This window comes from Scyliorhinus torazame, chromosome 16 (genome assembly GCF_047496885.1).
Source record: "Scyliorhinus torazame isolate Kashiwa2021f chromosome 16, sScyTor2.1, whole genome shotgun sequence".
Classification (NCBI taxonomy): Eukaryota; Metazoa; Chordata; class Chondrichthyes; order Carcharhiniformes; family Scyliorhinidae; genus Scyliorhinus; species Scyliorhinus torazame.
The window spans coordinates 143,814,547-143,833,998 of record NC_092722.1 but is presented as its reverse complement, the minus strand read 5'-3'; the positions used below and the strand labels follow the sequence as shown (position 1 = coordinate 143,833,998).

General features: G+C 49.9%; 1 protein-coding gene across 5 annotated transcripts in view; it reads left to right on the top strand.

Annotated features, from left to right (window-relative positions):
• The window catches only part of tcerg1l (transcription elongation regulator 1 like), a 1,041,679-nt gene that overhangs the window by 55,755 nt on the left and 966,472 nt on the right, over nt 1-19,452 (top strand). For all 5 annotated transcript variants that reach the window (XM_072479165.1, XM_072479166.1, XM_072479162.1 and 2 more), the window contains one exon: nt 3,233-3,422. In XM_072479165.1, coding sequence (XP_072335266.1) covers nt 3,233-3,422 — 190 coding nt within the window. The remainder of the gene's footprint in view (nt 1-3,232; nt 3,423-19,452) is intronic.

Below are 19,452 nucleotides of genomic sequence, written 5' to 3'. Positions count from 1 at the left end.
GCCAAAGTTGTACAAGGTTCAGTTCAGTCTGAGATAGTGGTGAGTGTTGTGTTTCGTCCTTTGTATCTTTTATTGAGTCTCGTATGGTAAGATAGCAATCTGATACAGAGCACGTTATCCTGGAGTCTGCTAACTACTCGTCTGGAACTTGCACCTAGCACTGACCATTCACATGTACGTCTTATTACACTCTCAATCTTCTTCTGAAGATGGCCGTATATGTCTCCCCTTATATGGGAGTCACATGACCTTGGTCTAGGGACCGGATGGTGTGTCTGTACCGCCATCTGCTGGTTGGAGGCCGCACATCATCCATCTATGTTATAGCCCACATATCACCACAGTGAGGAGGGGGTTTGAATGAGTAACAAGGAGATTGAATAGAGGCTGAAGGCCTTGATTTTCTTAGTGTTCAATTGGAAGAATGCGTGATTAATCGAAGAATGAGTGTGTTGGTGAAGTAATTGACAACATAAAGATGAGAGGCATCAAAAGATGTGGTATAAATGTAGAGCTGGATGTGCACTGTGCACATGTCTTTGCATTCTGTTGTCACGGATAGCATTTAAATGAGGGAGAGGAGCTGACCAAACCTAGATCCTTGGCTAACTTTGGAGCTGTTATGCCAAATTTTATTTGGGTACAAAGATCAGGACAACTGCTATTTGGCGGATGAAAACTTTACCATAACACCTAAAGATCCGTACACTTGATAAGTCTTTCATTTGGTCAGAGCCAAGATATTGGTGGCCAAGTAGCTGCACTTTGACCAGTTGCACTGATCCATTGTGTTGTCAAATTCCAGATTTTGAAGTGACTGTCCCCTAATTATATATAGAAGGATCTTTCAAATCACTGTAAAATATTCTTTCAGAAATGGCTAGATATATGACAATGATATTATTATGATCCCAGACCAGATCCAACATGGCTAGGATATTAGACCAAAATCCCAATGTTTTAATTTATTTGTAAGGCTGTGCAGAAAGAATGTATCGCCCCAGGAGTGAATGCATGAAAAAATAGGGCAATGGCATTTCTAAAACAAAACTTCATTACAAATACAATATTAAACTTTTGACCTTCACATCCAAAAAGAACAGCTTGCAATTACTCTTAACACTACCACTCAATTTCCCATTAAACAACAAGAAAATAAACATACAGTTCTCAATCTATCTTAAAATCAGCAGGGCAGAGAGTATACTTACTTTATAGAACGGGTTTGGCTCCTGTTAGAACCCCTTCAGACTCTGGCTGAATATCTTCAAAAAGCTGGTTCACCTGGTGTGTTTCAGCTTCTTCCTTGTCCCCAGACAAGACTGCTGTGCTTTACTTTTTATTACTCTTTTATAACTATCCTACTGTGAGAGAATTATGGACACAGGTTCAGGCAGGTCAGAATTCAGCTCCCCTCTCTCCCAAATCTTCTCCAAACTCTCTGCCTCTCTGCATTCCTGGGCTCCACACAGCAATGACCTCATCTCCCCAAAACAAATTATCTCTGCATGCTGCACATTAACTCCCCAGAAACTGCCTTGGTCAATTTCACTTGCTGTTTCAGAGAAATTCCCAGGCCTTTACAAAACAAAATATATTTTAAAAACATGACCACAGCAGTCAAACACACTATCACACCAGGCTTTTAACCCTTAAATTGTCACAATATTTAGAAGCCAATATTCCTAAAACCCTCCAATCGTCACACTATTATGAAACATACATTTTGAAACAGACACAATTGGCAACTGTTGCAGGGGTGGTGGAGAGGTGGGTGGAAGGACTATTAAGTGATTAACATTTGTTAATTGCTTTTGTTCCATAACACGCTAATTAACAGTATGCACATTTTTGAGAAAGCTCCATTTGTAATAGTGGATTAAAAATTGAACAGTGTAAGTGCATTGTGACTTCAGATACATTTGTATCATGCTCAGAAAGGTTGATGGAGACATTCAATTATTTGAGATAAAAGCTTTTTAGTAACTTACTTTTCAGATCCAATGGATGCATTTCCGATTTGATGGGGCACTTCTGATTGATGGATGCCAAATTGTTTCCAAATGAAAATCAAGTTTAAAATATGTTTAGTCATTATTTTCAGTTCAGTTGTTAAGTACATTGGCAAACAATTGTGCCTGCAAAGTTATTTAATCCAGCAATTTTTCAAAAAGTCCGATGTGTTGAAATGTAACAAAGGACGCTTCAGTTATTTAGATTTTCTACCCTTCAGAATATACTTGATATATTTACAGTATTTACACTTATTTTGAATAGGCTTCTGTCATGAGGTAATTTTCTGACTTTCCCATCTCTTGCAGCTGCTTATATGTTAGGTTTGTCATATGTTTCCCCAAATAAGGCTCATATAATATTAATTTCATAGATTGATTTGATTTATGGTTCAAACTGATATCAGGTTTGAGGAAGAGAATATGTTGACTGATATTTTCCCATCACTGGCAGATGGCATAGCAGCTAAAGTATGATTTTTCACAATCCTAATGTACAACTTATATCAATGGCTGTCAAGTTTAATTTACCTTTTCGTCATTCTTTGTGTATGTTTGAAAGGAGAAAGAAAATTACATTTGGAAAAGTAAAGTTGGGCAGTTCAAGAGACTCAAAATACTTCAGAACACCAGACAGTATGATCTACTGGATCTCTTCCCATTTCTACATTAGGTTTGGGATGGGCGATGGATGCTGGCCTTTAGAGTGACAACCATATCCCATAAATGAGTAATGAAAACTTAAAATGGCAATGTAGTTTTAATCAGAGGGTAATCTGAATGAGGTTGAATAATTAGAACTTGAAAATTCAGCAAAAAAATTAATTAGTAGTCAATAATGTCAGGAATATTTGAGATGCAATCAATAATTCATTAATGTGAAATAAATTAGCCTCCATCGTAGAAACAAAAATAGATGCAAATCTTTCTGTTTAACATCTGCAATGCTTTAATGAAATACTCAGTGCTTAATGCACCTGATGAAACAAGGTAATTATTTGTGTGCTTCAATGTTTTGTAAATATTACATTAATTAACTTATTGAAAAAGAATTCTCATGAGGAATTTTAATACAATTCAGATTTATTCCTCTGAGCTTGGCATGTTTGGCAAGTCTGCTACTTGTCATACATTAAGGAATGACCTATATAATGACTAACATAATAATTCCAGTGTCCACTGGTAAATTGTCTATTCATGTACTCTTCTGTTGCACACAGGTATATTTCAATAATGCAATTGCTGTGGAATCAACCTGGGGGAAGTCAGAGGAAGTAAAATTTTTCCAAGGACACAAAAGACCTATTTTAAAAGCAAATCAAGTAGCAGTGGCTTTATCAACAATGACAAAACCTACATCATCTACAGGATCCAAGCCTTTAATTGTGGTTGCACCTCAGTCGATTACTGGTGAGATGCTTAAAATGTTTAAAATAGTTCATTTAAGTTACCTACCTTCTTTACTTTTGTTTAATGCGCCTTTATTTATTTCATACAAAATAGGCCCTTCAATAACCTTGTCATTCTGTAGTACCAATTTTGCAATCTTCACATTAAAGCATTCTCCAACCCAAATTTTTAACGTCATTTTTATTTTCAAGTGTGCTCAATTACAATTTGACATCAAAAGTTCTAACTTGGAATGAATTTGGCATCAAAATTGTATGGTGCACTTAGTTATCCAGTGCACTCAAGCCTATACCCATCCTGCTTAAAGCTATCTTGCACGCTCAAAGCTATCAAATACGCTCAGCAACCTGCATTGAAAAATACAAGGAAATTAATTTTTTTAATAATATTTATTTAGTTTCATTTCGGCCAAAATAATTGTTCTGCTGTACCATACATGGTGGACCCAATCCCTATCAGTTCTTAATTCATTTTAGTCTCGGGATCTATGCTTTCTCCCCAGCCACTCCCCAGGTCTTGGGGTCTAAACCCTACCCTCTTCCCCAATCTCAGGGTCTAAACTTGCAGCTGGAAATTTCCCCCCAATCTCAGGGTCTAAACTTTCGGACCCAACCCACTCCCCAATGGGGGTCCAAAGTTTCCCCCACCAAAGTCTTCCCCAACCTCAGGGTTAAAACTCTCCTTCCTCTCTCCATCCAGCCTCCCAACACTTCCCCTCACACACTTCCAAATTCCCTCCCCTCCCCCCCTCCAAACACTCTCTTTCTTCCTCCCCTTCGCATCCCTCCAGTGTCAATGCTTTAGGGGTCGCACTGACCGTCCTGGCTTCGACAGCTTTATGGTCCCGCCGACTTCCAGGCTTTAGGGCCTTGCAAACTGCCTCTCTCCCTCTGACCTTTTCTTTCTCACCCTGCTCTGACCTCCCTTGGTACATCATTCAAATTAAATTTAATTTGTCACTGACCTGAATCCGTAATTAGTCTTTGTGAAAATTACATTTCCTGTTTCCAGTTCATTGAAACTTTTTCATCTTTATGGGCACCGTTTAACAACTGCATTACGCCCCACATGGACCTGGGTGTGCCGGTTAAATCGCGGGAAAGGCTTCAATTGAGATTGGCGCCGGGCCTCTCCCGATGGCAAGTTCTGGATCTCATCCAAATATGGCGAGCATATCAATAACTCCAATTTGCACTAATTTCAACCTCATTAGCGAGATTGATGTTGAGTGTAATGGACTCCTGGGAATTAACCGGCGACCCAGCAAGAAATCATGTGGACCTCGTTTAATGCTCCTTTTTAAAAATGTGAAGCTGGCGCAATGGCTGCTGAAGGGAAGTGAGGAGGTGAATAACCATTTCCATTTTCGGGCATGCTGTCCAAGGGTGCTGGAGCTGCTGCCCCAGTGCTCGTTGGTGGGCGGTGGGGGACCCCAGAGGAGGGCGGGTCTGGTCAGGGGAGGAGGGGAGGGTGGGAGTTGAAGCATTCCAGGTCAGGTGTCGCCCCTGGGCCTTGGGGGTGGGGGGTGGGGGGGTGGTGGGGGGGCGAGTGAGGGGCTTTTCATTTGTGAGGCCTTCCAGCCATCTTTAAATATTGTGGATACCCATAACAGGGCAACTATAATTGTTGCACGTCTGTCCTACCAAACACTTCCAGGACAGAGCCCTGCTCTTGGTTATATGCTTGGCCTTGATAGTTGTGAGCATTTTACAGCTGCAGGTTGTGTTTGCTGCTTGCTCCTGCTGGTGGCTGCAGATGTCTGGATGCTGCTGTTTCTGTTTCCTTCCTTTTCTGTAGCGGAAAGCAGTTTAATTTTTCCCGAAGAAACCTGGGTCGTGGAACACCAGGCAGAGACACATGTATGAGTCCAGAAGGTAATCCGGTTTGAAGCAACAAGACGCTGCAGGACCTGGTGCACACCATTGATCCAAATGGGCCATCTGATGACGCCATTGAAGAAATGCTTTCACAGATTGCTGATGCTTTTGTTGCTGGTGTGATGAGTGCTGCATGTAACTGGCACGTCACTGAGGGTTAAACACGCTGGAAGTCAAGGATGTTCAACTGCACCTTGAGCGCCAGTGGAATATGTGGATGCCAGGATTTGGTTCCGGTGAGATTGGGCCATTTAGGAGGGCCTGTACAGCTGCAGCTCCTGGATGGAGAATTACACTGACACTTGGAAAAGTAACACATTGATGTACAGATCATTTCTACAACAAAGTTCTGGACATGATAACAAATTCTCAGGCTTCTCTTCAGTTTCTCTGGAGAAACCTGCAAGCGGTGATGCCATGGGCAGGATTCCCCATTGGCTGATGCCAAAATCGCAAAACGCACTTGGGCGGAGAATAGGTTCCAACGGCAAAGTCGCAGCGGGTGCCAATTTGACGCCAAATTGCGATTCTCTGTCACCTCGACAATGCATACTGGAACGCACACACAGTAAGGATCATTTGCAATCATGAGCGGGCCTGACCCGGTATTCTCCAGGGCCACTGTGATTCTCCTCAGATGGGCTGAGTTCCCGACGGAGTGGTATACTTGTGTTTTTAAAAATTGTAAAACCGGTGTCATGGCTGATGAGTGAGAGAGAGGAGGTAGGATACAGAGAGGAGTGACTGTGGGTTGCCCGGCCGGACACTGGCTGGGCTGGCTGGGGCGGGGGTGACGGAAGAACAGGGCAAGTGGCTGGGATGACCCCCCACCGGACTGGGGCGGTGTCCAGTCCTGGACCGCCATGACCTGCAAGGCAGCCACCTTGCTGCTGCGCACCCCACCGAGCACCCACCTTGGCCCCTGGTTATGCAGAGTGACACCGGCCGAAGGGGCGCCCCCACTCCCGCACCTCAACTTCCACCTTCCACATAACCCCCCCCACCCCGCTAACCCGGCTGCCACATGCCTGGGGCCTACCCAGGGCAACTTCCACAGTAGCCCCTACGGGGCCCCGATGCATACCCCTGGCGAGAGCAATGCCAGACATGGTACCCCTGGCATCAGGGACAGGTTTCAGAGACAGAGACACCAATGTTGCCAGACACTGATGGGGCCAGGGTGCAAGGATGGGGGGAATGGGGGAGAACATGCGGGGGCAGAGCCCACAGTGCCAACCAGGGTCACCATGCAGCCTGGTCGACCTGGTTGGGTATGGGGGTGTGCACCATGCTAACATGTCAGCATTTCACCCCCTGCAGACAATGGATATTGGAATTCAACCAGCAATGGTGCCCTTCCTGCTGGTCGCTGCGGCCCTGGGGGGATGCCCTGTGGCTGTACGAGCTAGCGCTGCTTGAGGAGGAGAAGGAAACTGCAGCAGCAGATGCGCAGCAGCGGAGCGTGCCACAGAGGGACAGGTGGCAGCAACCCAGGATGGAGGGCTTGCCACCCAAAAGGCCAAGGAGGAGGAGGTGCCAAGGAGGTGTCGCATGAGGCCTCGCAGGTACTGGCACCGCCTCTTGTTCGAGGACCTTCCAGACAGTGCGTGCCGTTGAAGACTCCGGCTGAGCATGGAGAAAGTGCAACATATCTGCCAGATGATGGCACAACTGGCACTGCAGAGGTTTGGGGAGGACACCCACTCTTGGTGACCGTCAAGGTGAACTTTTACGTGACGGCGTCCTTCCAATTGCCGAGTGGGGACCTGTCCGAGATCTCACAGACCTTCGTGCACAGGTGCATCCATGCCATCATGGAGACCCAAATATCCAGGTGGCTCAATACATCCACTTCAATGTGGACCGAGCCCACCAGGCTGCCCGGAAGCCGGGATTTGCCGCCATCGATGGATGTTCTGGGTCCAGGGGGTGATCAATGGGATGCATCCCCCTACGAGCACCTGAAAATGACAGGCTGCTCTATACCAACTGAAAGGAGTACCACTCGATGAATGTGCAGCTGGTGTGTTACCATCAGATGCGCATCATACATCTCTGTGTCCGATACCTGGGCAGTGTGAACGACGCCTTCTTCCTGGCACACACGACAATTCCTGACATGTTTGAGGTTCGCCCCTCCTCCCGGCTGGGGGGTTGGCGCCTGGGCCGCAGGGGTTATCCACTGCAGTTGTGGTTGATGACACTGATCTGGAGGCCACAGACCGATGTGGAGACCCGTTACAGTGGCGCCTATACAGCAACCAGAAGCGTGTCGTAGCGGTGCTTCGGCCTCCTGAAGATGCGGTTCAAGTGACTGGACTGCTCTGGAGGAGCCCTCCAGTATGATGCTGAGAGGGTCGCCCGCATCGTGGCGGCCTACTGTATCCCCCACAACATCGTGCAGCAGATGGACGATCTGCTGGAGGGGGAGGTGAAATACCAGGCCTCGTCCGACGAGAATGCGGGGGAGGGGGAGGATGGGCATGGCATGGGGCTCAGGCAGTCAAGGGAGGCCGCACGATGTGTGCACCAGAGCCAATGTGCATGGGATGCTCTGTTTGCCTCCAGGTTCACCAGTTGGGGGGGAGGAGGTGGGGGAGCCGGGGGCACGAACACTGCATCCCCCCTGGGCACCCCCCCTCCCCCTCCCAGCAACTCTCTCCGTGATACATACTTGCCGCACTATGGGGTATGGGCCCTGGTTTGGCAATAACAGCGGATCTGGCCCATGGGATGGAGGATGATGGCACCCACTCTGCGATGAGCTCTGGTGTTCTGCATCGTAATCCACCGTCTGGTGGGATAGGGAGCCCGGGCCACCCATTCCCACCCTCCCCTTCTCTGGCTAGCTCAGATCTGCCCACCCCTCACACCCATCTAGCAGAGCATTGAGACAGATTGTAACAATGGTAATATGTGTTTAATGTGAACAGATATTTACAGATTTGTACCTTAGACCCTATAACTACACATTGCCCTGCACCCGTGCCAAACTAATTTCTGTCCTTATGGGCCCTAACGCTACGTCGAGGAGGCTTCCCCAGATGGTACAGCAGGAGTGGAAGCGGCCTGCTGTGATTCCTGCCCTGCAACCTGGGTCCCCGTTGGTGGGCGTCTGCTGGAGTAATCGGACCTGGATGGGCCCGGAAGACACCCGGGTGTCCAGGTGGCAAGGTGCCGCTCTGTTCTGCCCGCTGCATACCAGATGCACCTGCAATGTTCTCTGCATGCACGGATGATGAGGTCTTTGTGGTCAAAGTGCTCAGAAAACATACAGCTTTGTAAATGAACAACACTGTTTATGAATCGGTTCTAAATCACTAAAGGGTTTCTATGATGTAAGATTGCAGTTGGATATTATGGCTAAATAAAAATAACTACGATTAACTCTTATTAATAACTATTGTCTCAGGCGCTGCTCGATATGGGACTGTGCTCTGTGCTTGTTGTCCAGATTCTTTGTCTATGCTGTTGTTCAAGAGGTAATATCCCATCTCCATGAGGTCTATCTTCTCGTGACCTGCTCCTGTCACATGCCACCTGTGGTCAGGTGCTAGAATCTATCTTATCCTAACTTACATTTCGGTTATTAAATTATTAACAAACGATATTCTACATAATCATTACAGCACCAGGGACAGGAGGGGAGTAGTCCAAAGTTCTGCGGTGTCCTGAGGAAGTCACTGGCACGGGCCATGGGCCACTGGGCTATTCCATGGGATGGGGGTTCGAGCAGAACTATCCCCCAAGCTCCCCCGCCATCTGCCGCTGCCAGTCCGGGAGGCCCGCTCTCGTTTCCCTCTGTGCCTGCACCATGTCGGCCAGCACCTGGGCAGTGTTCCAAACCTGGCCTGCTGTGACTGGGCCATGCTCAGGAGCGCCGTGGAGATGTCCAGGTGGCTCTGGCACATGGTTGCCTTTGAGTCGGCAGTGCCTGCATAGAATGCCCCAGGCCTTGGACATGATCCATCGTCGAAACCGTCACCCTCAATGCCTCCAACGCGGACGCCACCTGCGCGGTGTTGGCCTGGGTAGCATGCACTGTCGGCACCACTTCCTGCTGCTGCACAAGGCTGGATTCCTCCAACCAACTGCACCTGCAGTTGCTGGATGCTCGCCGACAACCCTCATGCAGTCCCTGATTCTGCAACTGCATCTCCTCGATTGCTGGGACTGTCTGTTCCAGAAGCCCGAAACCTGTCTGGAAGGCAGCTAGTTCCTGGGGTCAGCACACCATCTGTCCCCACGGGTGCCCCTACCTCCACCTGCTGTATCGGATCAGCTGTGTGGAGCGCACTTGATAGTGTCCCAGGAGTCTCTTCACTAACATGCCCAATCGAGGTGAGAGTCTCTGGGATGGTGGAGGGTGTTGGAGATGGATGTGACGGAAAATCACTGTGATACTCTTACTCGAGCTCCAGGGTCTCCTGAGTCTCTGGCGGGAGCCTGGTGTCCAAGATGCTGCCTCATCACTGCTCGGCTCACAGGGGTTCCGTTCATTGCACTGACTGGGGTCGAGGGATGCAAGATGGACCTGCCCCATCACCAGCAGGTCCGGTAAGATGCAAGACAAGGCACGTGATTAGCTGCGGGCCTGGGAGGTGGTGGGGTGGGGGTGGTGTAGGTTGAGGATGGTTTATTGGTGGTGTTGGGGTGGTATAGGGTGAAGGTGGTGCGGGGGTGGGGGTTGACCCACGTGGCATGGGGAGCCGCAAATTAGCAGGGTCTCACTTCTTCACCCGAACTCCGCCTCGGCAACCTCCCTTTCCTCTGGACTGCTGACTACGTCCAGGGCCGTCTGTTTTGCCACAGTGAGGGGCCACAGGTCCGGCAGTCCCCCTCCAGTTTTCTCCTGCTCCCGGAGGCTGTGTGCAGCCTTCTCCTGGGGGGGGGAAACAGAAAACAACAGTATTCGTCAGTCCGATGCATGCAGCCCAGGGGGTGGGTAGCTGGTATGTGGTGCAGGGTAGGGGTCCGGCTACCCTCCAGGTTGAGGGGGGTAGGGTTAAGGGTGTGTGGGACGGGGGTTAGTGCCAAGGGCACAATACTGCCTACTCATCCTGGCTGCCCTGAGGATGTCGTGCAGTTTTGTGCAGCACCGCTGGCCGGTTCGGACTACGTTGCCGACTGCGCTGACCGCCTCTGTCACCTGCGCACAGGCACGGTGAAGGCGTTGGCTAGTAGCCTCCTTCACAGGCCGGGGTACAAGGATCTCTGGCTCTCCTCCACGGCCTCCAGCTCGGCATCCGCAAACCTTGGTGCCGCACTCCTTACTGCCATCTTGTTGGTTGCGATGTGTGTGGGGAGTGAAGTGTGTATATGCAGCTGCAGCTTGTCAACCTCCTGAGTGTCAATCATGAAACCAGCAAAACCGGCACCATTTCTCATTGGAATCGATTGTGTTCCACATGGCGCCGGTGCTAGCCCCTTAACAGTAACAGAATCGGATCAGGTGTGGCGCCAGTTTTGCTGTTGTGGAAGTCCATGAATTCTTAGGGCGGGATTCTCCGATTGCCAACACCAAAATCGCATTCGGCGATTGGCCGGAGAATCTCCTTTGACGCCGAAATCGGGAATGGCACCGTTGTTCCGATGCTCTGCCCTCTCCAATATGGCATCATCGCACGCCGTTGGGTCGGCCTCAGGACGTCACCTGAAGGCCCGCCCCCGATGCTCTGCCCCCGATGGGCCGACTTCCCAACAACGTAGCTCATTTGTGGCCTGAGGTTTTGTCAACTTTGCGTGATGACTGCGGACTGTGTCCAGCGCCGTTACAGCCGAGGGGAGGGGAGCAGTTCCGCTGGCCGGGGGGGGGGGACTTCGGCAGGGACTGTTGTGAGTGTGGTCCAGGGGTGGCGAGGGGGGGTTACGGATGGGGGCACTATCTGGCAGGCCGGGTCTGGCTGCGGCCGGCGCCATGTTGTATGGCGCAACCGCTGCAGGTCGCCGTCGTGCGCAGACGCGACCACGGACTCGGCAATTCTCCGTCCGTATCTGTAGGTAAAGCCGGCTTTACGTGGTGCGGCTGCTAGTCCCCCACTTGGCGGAGTATCGGTGCAGGGGCTCCGCTGAATTTTTCATCGTAAGACTAGACACGTGCTCCGGGCATAGCCTCAAAATCGGAGAATCCAGCCCTTAGTCTCAGAAACGGAGAAACCCTCTCCATCTGTTTATTTTTTGTGCGAAAGTGAGCTGATATAACTTTGTATTGACACCAATATGGAACGGTGACGTTTCCTTGTTGTTTAATGGTTAGTGTGATATGCAGAATGTTACGCAGTTGATTTTCAAATCTTTGTCACTGTGGATAGTTTAATAAACAAAATAGTCTCAAGTGAATTCTCGTGGGTGCATTTGCCACTTCTTGGATGATGATTATTGTCTTGCATTTAAATCAAACTTTGAAGCCTGAACACTTTGCCTGACCTCCAGAATAATCAGAGAGGCAGCAGCCAACAATCAAACCCTCAAGAGCTGGGCTTCTGTACTGGGGATATCCTTGCCGCAAATGTGTGGATCAGGGGAGGGCACTCAAGCATGTCTCAATAATGTGCCCGGCAGGGGCCTGGGGTCTAAGGACTCCTGTTGTGGCTGGGGGTGAATATATAGAGCAAGGTTTTCCAGTACAACTGACTCGCTGGATAGCACTCTTGAGAGAATGTGGGAGACGTAAGAATGGGGAGGCTTGGGGGATTTCAGGGTTCCAGGGTGGAAGCCCTAACTGATTATTGGTCTATCTCCTTCTCCAATTTCTTACAGAGACCAAAATGGATGGTGGTGTCGGTCCCGCAGAGGATGACCTTGCGGTGCTGGCGGCCGGACGCCGGAGAAGGCAGCAGCATTGACAGTGCGCTCACACCCATCCTCTGAACGGAGACTTAATTGGAGGCTTTTTATATTGGACCACTGTGCCCAGGGGAGTGGGGGAAGAAGAGATCAACAGGGGGTTTGGGTGCAGGCAGGCCTGCTGTGAAGATTAACATGACAGAAGATTAACATGTGGCATGTTTTAGTTGTGAACATTGGACATTTTTTCCATTCTCCCTAGTTACAGACAGATTCTCTTCCCCCCCCCCCCCCCCCCCCCCCCGCCCGCCCCTTCGCCCCCATGCCCAATCAGTGATCCTCAAACCTCTTGGTCTTGCACGGTCTAGTGCTATATCTAGATGTGTCTCGAGGATGCTCATCAAAGCTGGAGGCAGCCTGCTGCTTTTTATGCCTTGGCCTTTGATGCCCTTGGCCAATGTCCCCTCGGAGGCCTGGAGCTGGAGACCCCCGGCCAACTCAATACCGGTACCACTGGCTTTGCCGTGCCACCCTGTTCTGCCGCTGCCCTTGAGATGCACCGGTAGCAGGTTGGGCGGATTCGGAAGAGCTGAAGTCTGCTGTCCACTTGGTGATAGGCCCTGGGTTGGCCTTTAGCACCCTCTTCCCTGACGATGACCCTAGGGTCCTGGGGGTCTCCATGGGCTGGAGGGGCAGCTGGAGTGAGCTCCAAAGACCTCTGCGTCATCTGGCTCTGCCAGCCCTGGTGGCTCCCCATTGTCAGCTGCCTGGTGTTGAAGCCCTCAGCAATGGTCCTCAGTGACTGGACCATTCTCCTGAGTGCCTCGGCAATGTCCACCTGCGTCCGGGACATGCCCCTCAGTGACTAGGACATGATGTCGAGGCTCTCAGCTACGATAGTCACCGACTGAATGTGTCCATGCGTTTGACAACACCACTCGAGGCGCTGAACTTGTGCTCCAGGCTTTCCAGTGCAGTTGCCACCCTGGCAGTGTTGGCCTTGGTGCCACGCATTGTCGGCATCATCTCCTGCACCCAAAGTGTTTGGGACTACTCCAATTGGCTATTCGCTTGATGGAATGTCACAGACATATACTCCTGAATCTCATGGCTGAGTCCTAGCATCTGCATCAGCCCTAGGATAATCTTGTACTGAGGTTTGGCATCTGGCTGGAACTTAGCAGAGTCCTGGGATCCAGCAGACCTCTGGCTGCTGCTCCCTTGGATGTTCCTGTCTCTGCCAGTTGTGCATCAGCAATTGTGTACTGCCCACCATATTGTCCCCGAGAAGCTGTCCTCAGAAATGACGCCCTTCGTGGTGTGTGTCCCTTCGCTTGTGGAAGCTGATAATGATAGCTCTGCCGCCTTGATGATGGTTTCCTTGGAGCTCTCCTCCGAGGTGGTCTCCTGGGTGGCGTTGGGGAAGGGGTGGAGAGGGAGGGGACACAACCCTGGATGGCCCGGCCACATCAGATAGAAATCCTGCGAGAGAATGGACATGTGGTCAGTGAGAAGGAAGGATAATTTTGTCTGACGTGAACTACTCGCTTGAGACAGGTCATCTGGGTGAAGGGATAGTGGATTCTCACCTCCGCAGCACACATCAACCTCGCTGTCAGTGATTGCTCCCTTCTCAGTCTACTCCGTGATTTCCAGGGCCCGTTCCTCAAAGGAGATGAGTGCTCAGATATCCTTGGTCCTCCACCCCCATTCATGACCCTTTCCCGCTTATTATGGACTATCTTCTCCAACGGGGACAAAGAGAGGGCTTTGTGACCCACAGGTTGGATGGATCAGGGGGTCTATAGCACGTGGCATGTGTGGGCACCCAACTGGACATAAAGGTGTTGTGCTGGTGGGTGCCAGGGTATTTTGAGGAACAAGCACAAAGATCGGCTGTGGGGATGGTGCGATGCATCAGCCAGTGATTTGTTGTGAGGAGTTGGGAATGAGGGGTGATGACAAAGGCAGCGAAATCCGTCCGGGAGAAGCTAGGGACAACACCAGCACCAGACCTATTCGAGGATTGCCCTCCAGAATTGTCTCTCCGACACCCAATTGTACGTCTACCCCCTCCCCTTATGTGTATAAATAATTTTGCCAAGTGTATAGAGTTTCTGCGGCTGGGTGGGTGCACTATATCCCACCAGTTACATTATTTGATTTTGTACTTCACTCGTGTTGTTACTGGGTTTTTTTTGTTCTTTTCTCCTCTCCCTTCGTGATTTGTGTGCGTGTGCCCTTCTCTTCTAATATCCTGTGTACATAACGGCAAATATACTTTGTTCAAAAGTCCAATAAAAAACATTTATTAAAAAAAAAGAGAATGAGGCGTGGTAGGAACTGATGCCAGGAGAGTGGTGGTAACTTACCAGTGGATGTCATTGGTTTTCTTCTGACATTGGACGCTGGTCCTCCTTGACATGCTGCCCGCACTGACAGCCGCTGCCACTGCCACTGCCTCCCAGGCGGCATTGGTGGCCCTGTGTGGTATTATCAGGTATTACAGTACCCAAGAGGCTGAAGACCATTGGTTAAACCGAGGAGTTTACCATTGGCTGTTGTAATGTAGCTCCCCCTTGACGGGCGGGGTATAAGAACCGGTGCCGTCCCAGCAGCCCTCATTTTCTGTACCGAAGCTGCTGGGGAACAGTAATGTTATAACCTCATTTTTGATTGTAATTGATTATGCATCACCCTGCTGCTGGTCCTACGACCCCCTCGGGAGAACAGGATGCCTCGTCTCTCATCCAGAAGCCAAAGCAAGGAGTAGTTTGGTGCGCTGCCATGCTTGTGTGTTGACTGGGAGTGATGAGCGAGTGCTAAAAAGCAGCTTCCCCTTGTTAGCAGTGAGATGCTGACGCACGAGTATGGTGAATCAGACGGCGAGACAGCCAGTAATGGTGAGAAGCTTGTGGGGGCTCATGTACAATTCTAAGTGCTGTTAAATACGGGCTGTGAGCTCGTCGCCGCCGCAGTCGAGAACACCCCGCTAACCGCACCCAAAATGACACTTAGAAAAATTTATGTTAATTCGAGCCCTATGACTTCCTTGAAGTGTGCACCATAGATGTACAATTGCTTGATTTTACTTGAAGGGAGAAATCTTCGCTCATTCAAAACCCAGTTAAAATTGAGTCCCAGTTACATTTGAATGTGTTTCACAAAGGTGGGGATTTATTTGGTTTTCAATTTATCTAGAACAATGACCTGTACTTTATATCTGGCCACCAAGCCCTGGTAATCTTGTGTGTGCAGCTCAGCAAACTCATTTTAAATTATGACTTTAATTTATACTTGCTCATCTTTTCCAATTGCATTTGTGGTACTAGAGGCTTGGAAGGACGTATTGTTCATTTGCAGGAATATCATAAATCAGAAGACTAAGAAAGATTTGGATTTGGAAATCAAGTTAATAGCAATGCTGACTAAAGCTGATGTAGGTGTTGTAGCTCAAGTCTGTATCTAAGCAGACATAAGACAAAAAGATTAAATGTATCTGATCTAAAATCTGCACATCACTGATGTCAAAAATTCAGAAGTGCACATGATGTGTGTTCAATGTTGAATGGTGTGTTGTTTATCTCCTGCTGGCTTAAAACCTACCAAGTAGTCAATTAGCATGTTAACTATTTTTTATGCATTCTTAATGCTCAAGCATATGGTTCCCTTAGGGTTTAACTTCAGTAGAATGTTTTATATTTTCCATTAGCTGCTTTTCCCCTTTCAGGTTTCTCTTGGCACTCCTAATTTATTTTTTGACCTGCTACTCTCAGAATTTTATGAACCCTCTCCAGTGGACTGGCAGACAGGGGGGGGGGGCTTGTAATCTTCTGCAACTGGCCTTGCTGCCTGCCCTTGACCTGTCCACAATTTTAGGGGGCAGCGGGTGAGTCTTACAGTAGCCTATCCGCCCTTGCATCAGTTGAGGCCCTTAAATGACCAATAATGATTGTTTCCCACATAAATTTCTGACTCGCAAGAGATATCGAGGGATGGGGGATGCCAAGAATATCTCTCTGCTCAAGCAGTAAAGGGTGGCAGCGGCTCAATTATGCGCCCCTTTTTGAGGATTGGGTGCGCCCCTTCCCGAACCCCACCCCTCGGTATTACATCCCTATCTGGCTCTGCCATCATGACTCCCAACCTCTTCTCCCACCATCACTGGACCACCCATCCCCTCCCCACCAGGTGACACCCACGCATACTTCCACCTTGGGCTCTAGGACTTGGAATCTGGGGACATTTTATAATCCCAATGGTGGCCGTGGCTCCGAGTGAAGTGCAGAAATTCCTCTCCAACCAATTAATGCTTCTTGGATTGTCAATAGGCTTTGGGGCAGCCGCATTCACAGGAATGTGTTCTGTGCCGTTTGTTCAGGTAGTGGGTAAGGCAACGTTGTCACTCGTAAAATTCTGCTGTATATTCTTGTGTCTAATGGTAACCTGTGGCTGGATTCTCTTGTCCCCCCATGTTTCTGGCAGCGTGCCGTTTGCTAGTTGCTGGTTGCTCTTTTCCCACCATTTGTCAATGGGATCTTTAATTGAAGCCACCCATGCCGCCGGGAAATCCGTGGGAGATGGTGAGCTGCCAGCTGCCGGAGAAATCCGGTTCTTGTTTCTATTGGTTATTTCACAAATCCATTCTGTCCCCTAATCCTCCTTTTAATTTTGGATCACTTTCATCTATTCTGCTATAGCTGCGTTTGGGTTTGTACTTACCTTGGAGGCCTACATAATGGTTTCAAATTATCACTTATCCTTGAAAAGTTAATTCTTAATTGGAGTCAATTCTTTGTTAATAAACTGGACATTCATAAACTCTGAAAATGCCTGCTGTGAATTTGGATATTATTTGCATAACAATTGTAACATTTTAGCTGAAAAAAAAGAGACATGCTGTTGAAGCTTTTTGCCTTCCACCCATCAGGGTAGAATCGCAAGCGTATCAAATTTCCAAGGGAACAACAAATGTATAATATAATTTTATCAGCCTCCTTTTCTCATGCAGTATATATATTTTTAACAACACTTAAGTTCTATACTACCAAGTGACTATTTGTAATATGTCTGCATTGTTTCCTAAGTCAGGACGGAGGGGCAGCTGGATCGAGCCCTGGCTGCCTCTCTGTTGTCTGTCTCCCCAATGTCTGCAGCACAGTGTTGACACACTCTGCGCTGCTCCTCAGTGACTGGGACATGTTCTGCAGTGCCTCTGCTATATCTACCTGAGACTGGGATATGCCGCACAGCGCCTTAGCTATGCCCACATAGGACTGAGAGACCTCCCGTGGTGACCAGGACGTGCTTTGGAGGGCCTCAGCAATGCACACCTGAGACTTGGACATGCCCCGCAGCACCTCATCGAGGTCCACCTGGTACTGGGTCACACCCCCAGCGTCTGGGACAAGCTGTTGGGGCATTAAGCCATGGCCTCCACCGACCGAGCCATGCCTTGGGCACCTCCACTGCTGCCGACGTCATGCACCAGGCCCTCTACTGCGGTCGCCATCCAGCAGTGTTGGTCTCGGTGCCGTGCATTGCCAGCGTCATCTCCTGCGTCCATAGCCTCTGGGACTCCTCCAATCAGCTATAGACCTGCTTGAGGGTTGCTGACATCCCCTTCTGAATCTCATGGCCGCACCCTACCGTCTGCAACAGCTCCGGGTCACCCTGGTCCAGAGGCTCATCATCTGACTTGGACTTAGCTGGGCTCTGGGATCCAGCAGACCTCCGACTGCTGTGTTGTCTGGATGTTGCTGTCTCCACCTAATGTATATCTGTGTGGTGGTCACCAGAATGTGCCCCAGGAGCCTGTCCATGACCGTTGCCCACGGTGGTGAAGGGTGTCGATGACAGCTGTAACGAATCGACAGTGGCATCCTCGAAGCTCTCCTCCGAGGTGTTCTCATGGGAGGCAGCAGGGGAAAATCACCCCGGATGGGCCGGCATCGTCAGATGAGGATCCTGCAGGAGAATAGACATGTGGTCAGTGGCAGGAATGGGTCATTCTGTATGGCATTAACAACTCACGTGTGACAGTTCATCTTGGTGGGCCCCAGTGGACCCACACCTCTGTGCCATACGCCGACCTCTATGTTGGTGACAGTTCTGTCCCCTGCCACCTCTGCGACCTCCAGTGCCTGTTCCTTGTAAGGGGAAAGGACGCTGATGTCTGGCACACTGTCACCTGTCTGGGCTCTCTCTCATCTGTTGTGGGCCAACGTCTCCTGCAGAGGAACAGAGGGGGCATCGTTAGCCACACGTGTCGTTTATCATGGGGGTGGGGGATCCAGGGGTTGGGAGAGGCCTTGGGAGGATTGTGGGAGTGATTTGGAGATGGGCCGTTATGGGGGGGGGGAAGGAATGGGGAGTGGGGGAAGGGGTATGGTGGAAGGCGGTGTGGGCGGCCCTGCTGGACAAGAATTGGTCGAGGCACAGAACAGTGCTGGGCGGGGTCGATGCCAGGCACATTCCAGTGTGGGGGGGGGGGGGGGGGAGGTGGGGGGGGGAGAGGTGTCGGAGGTCTGGTAGCAACCCATCTGTGCAGCCCGGTGGAAGTCGTTGATCTTCTCATAGCACTGGATGGCGGTCTCCTAGCACTGGGTGGCGGTCTCAGTGGTCATCGGGCTGATGGCACTGCCTCTTTCTCCCAGGCGGGACTGACTGCCCTGTGGCTGGCCCACCGAACCCCTGAGGAATAGGGCATTCTGCCTGGCCTCAACCGCGTCCTGTAATTTGCATCCCCGAACCGTGGGGCTGGCCTTCTTGGCGGCATGGCTGAGAGTGAAGTGGGGTTGACTATGCAAGATCGGTTTAACTGCTGCCCTTTTTTAGCAGGGGCCTGGCGAGCAGGGTCAGCCGGGTGGGAAAGTCATTTGCGGCCTTAAGCCTGTGGGGATTTATTAAATGTACCAATTAATGTTTTATAGTGGTGACGGCCTCGACGGGCCGTGTGTTGGGAAGTCTGTGGCAGTTCCTGCTCGCTGACACACTTCAAAACCTTTCCATTAAATTGTGCCCATAACGTCTAATCATTGAAACCGTACAGTGCAAAAGGTGGCTTGTCAGCCCATTAAGTTTGCACCGACCCTCGGAAAGGGCACCCTCTCTGGGCCCAATCCTCGTAATCCCACCTAGGGGCAATTTAGCATGGCCAGCCCACCTAAATTGCTCATCGTTGAACTGTGGGAGGAAACCGGAGCACACAGACGCAGGAAGAATGTGCAAACTTCAAACAGACAATCACCAGAGGTTGGAATCGAACACAGGTCTCTGGCGCTGTGAGGCAGCCGTGCCACCCCGTAACGCTGAACATGAAACGATTGTTGTAAAAACCCATCTGGTTCACTTGCGTGCTTTAGGCA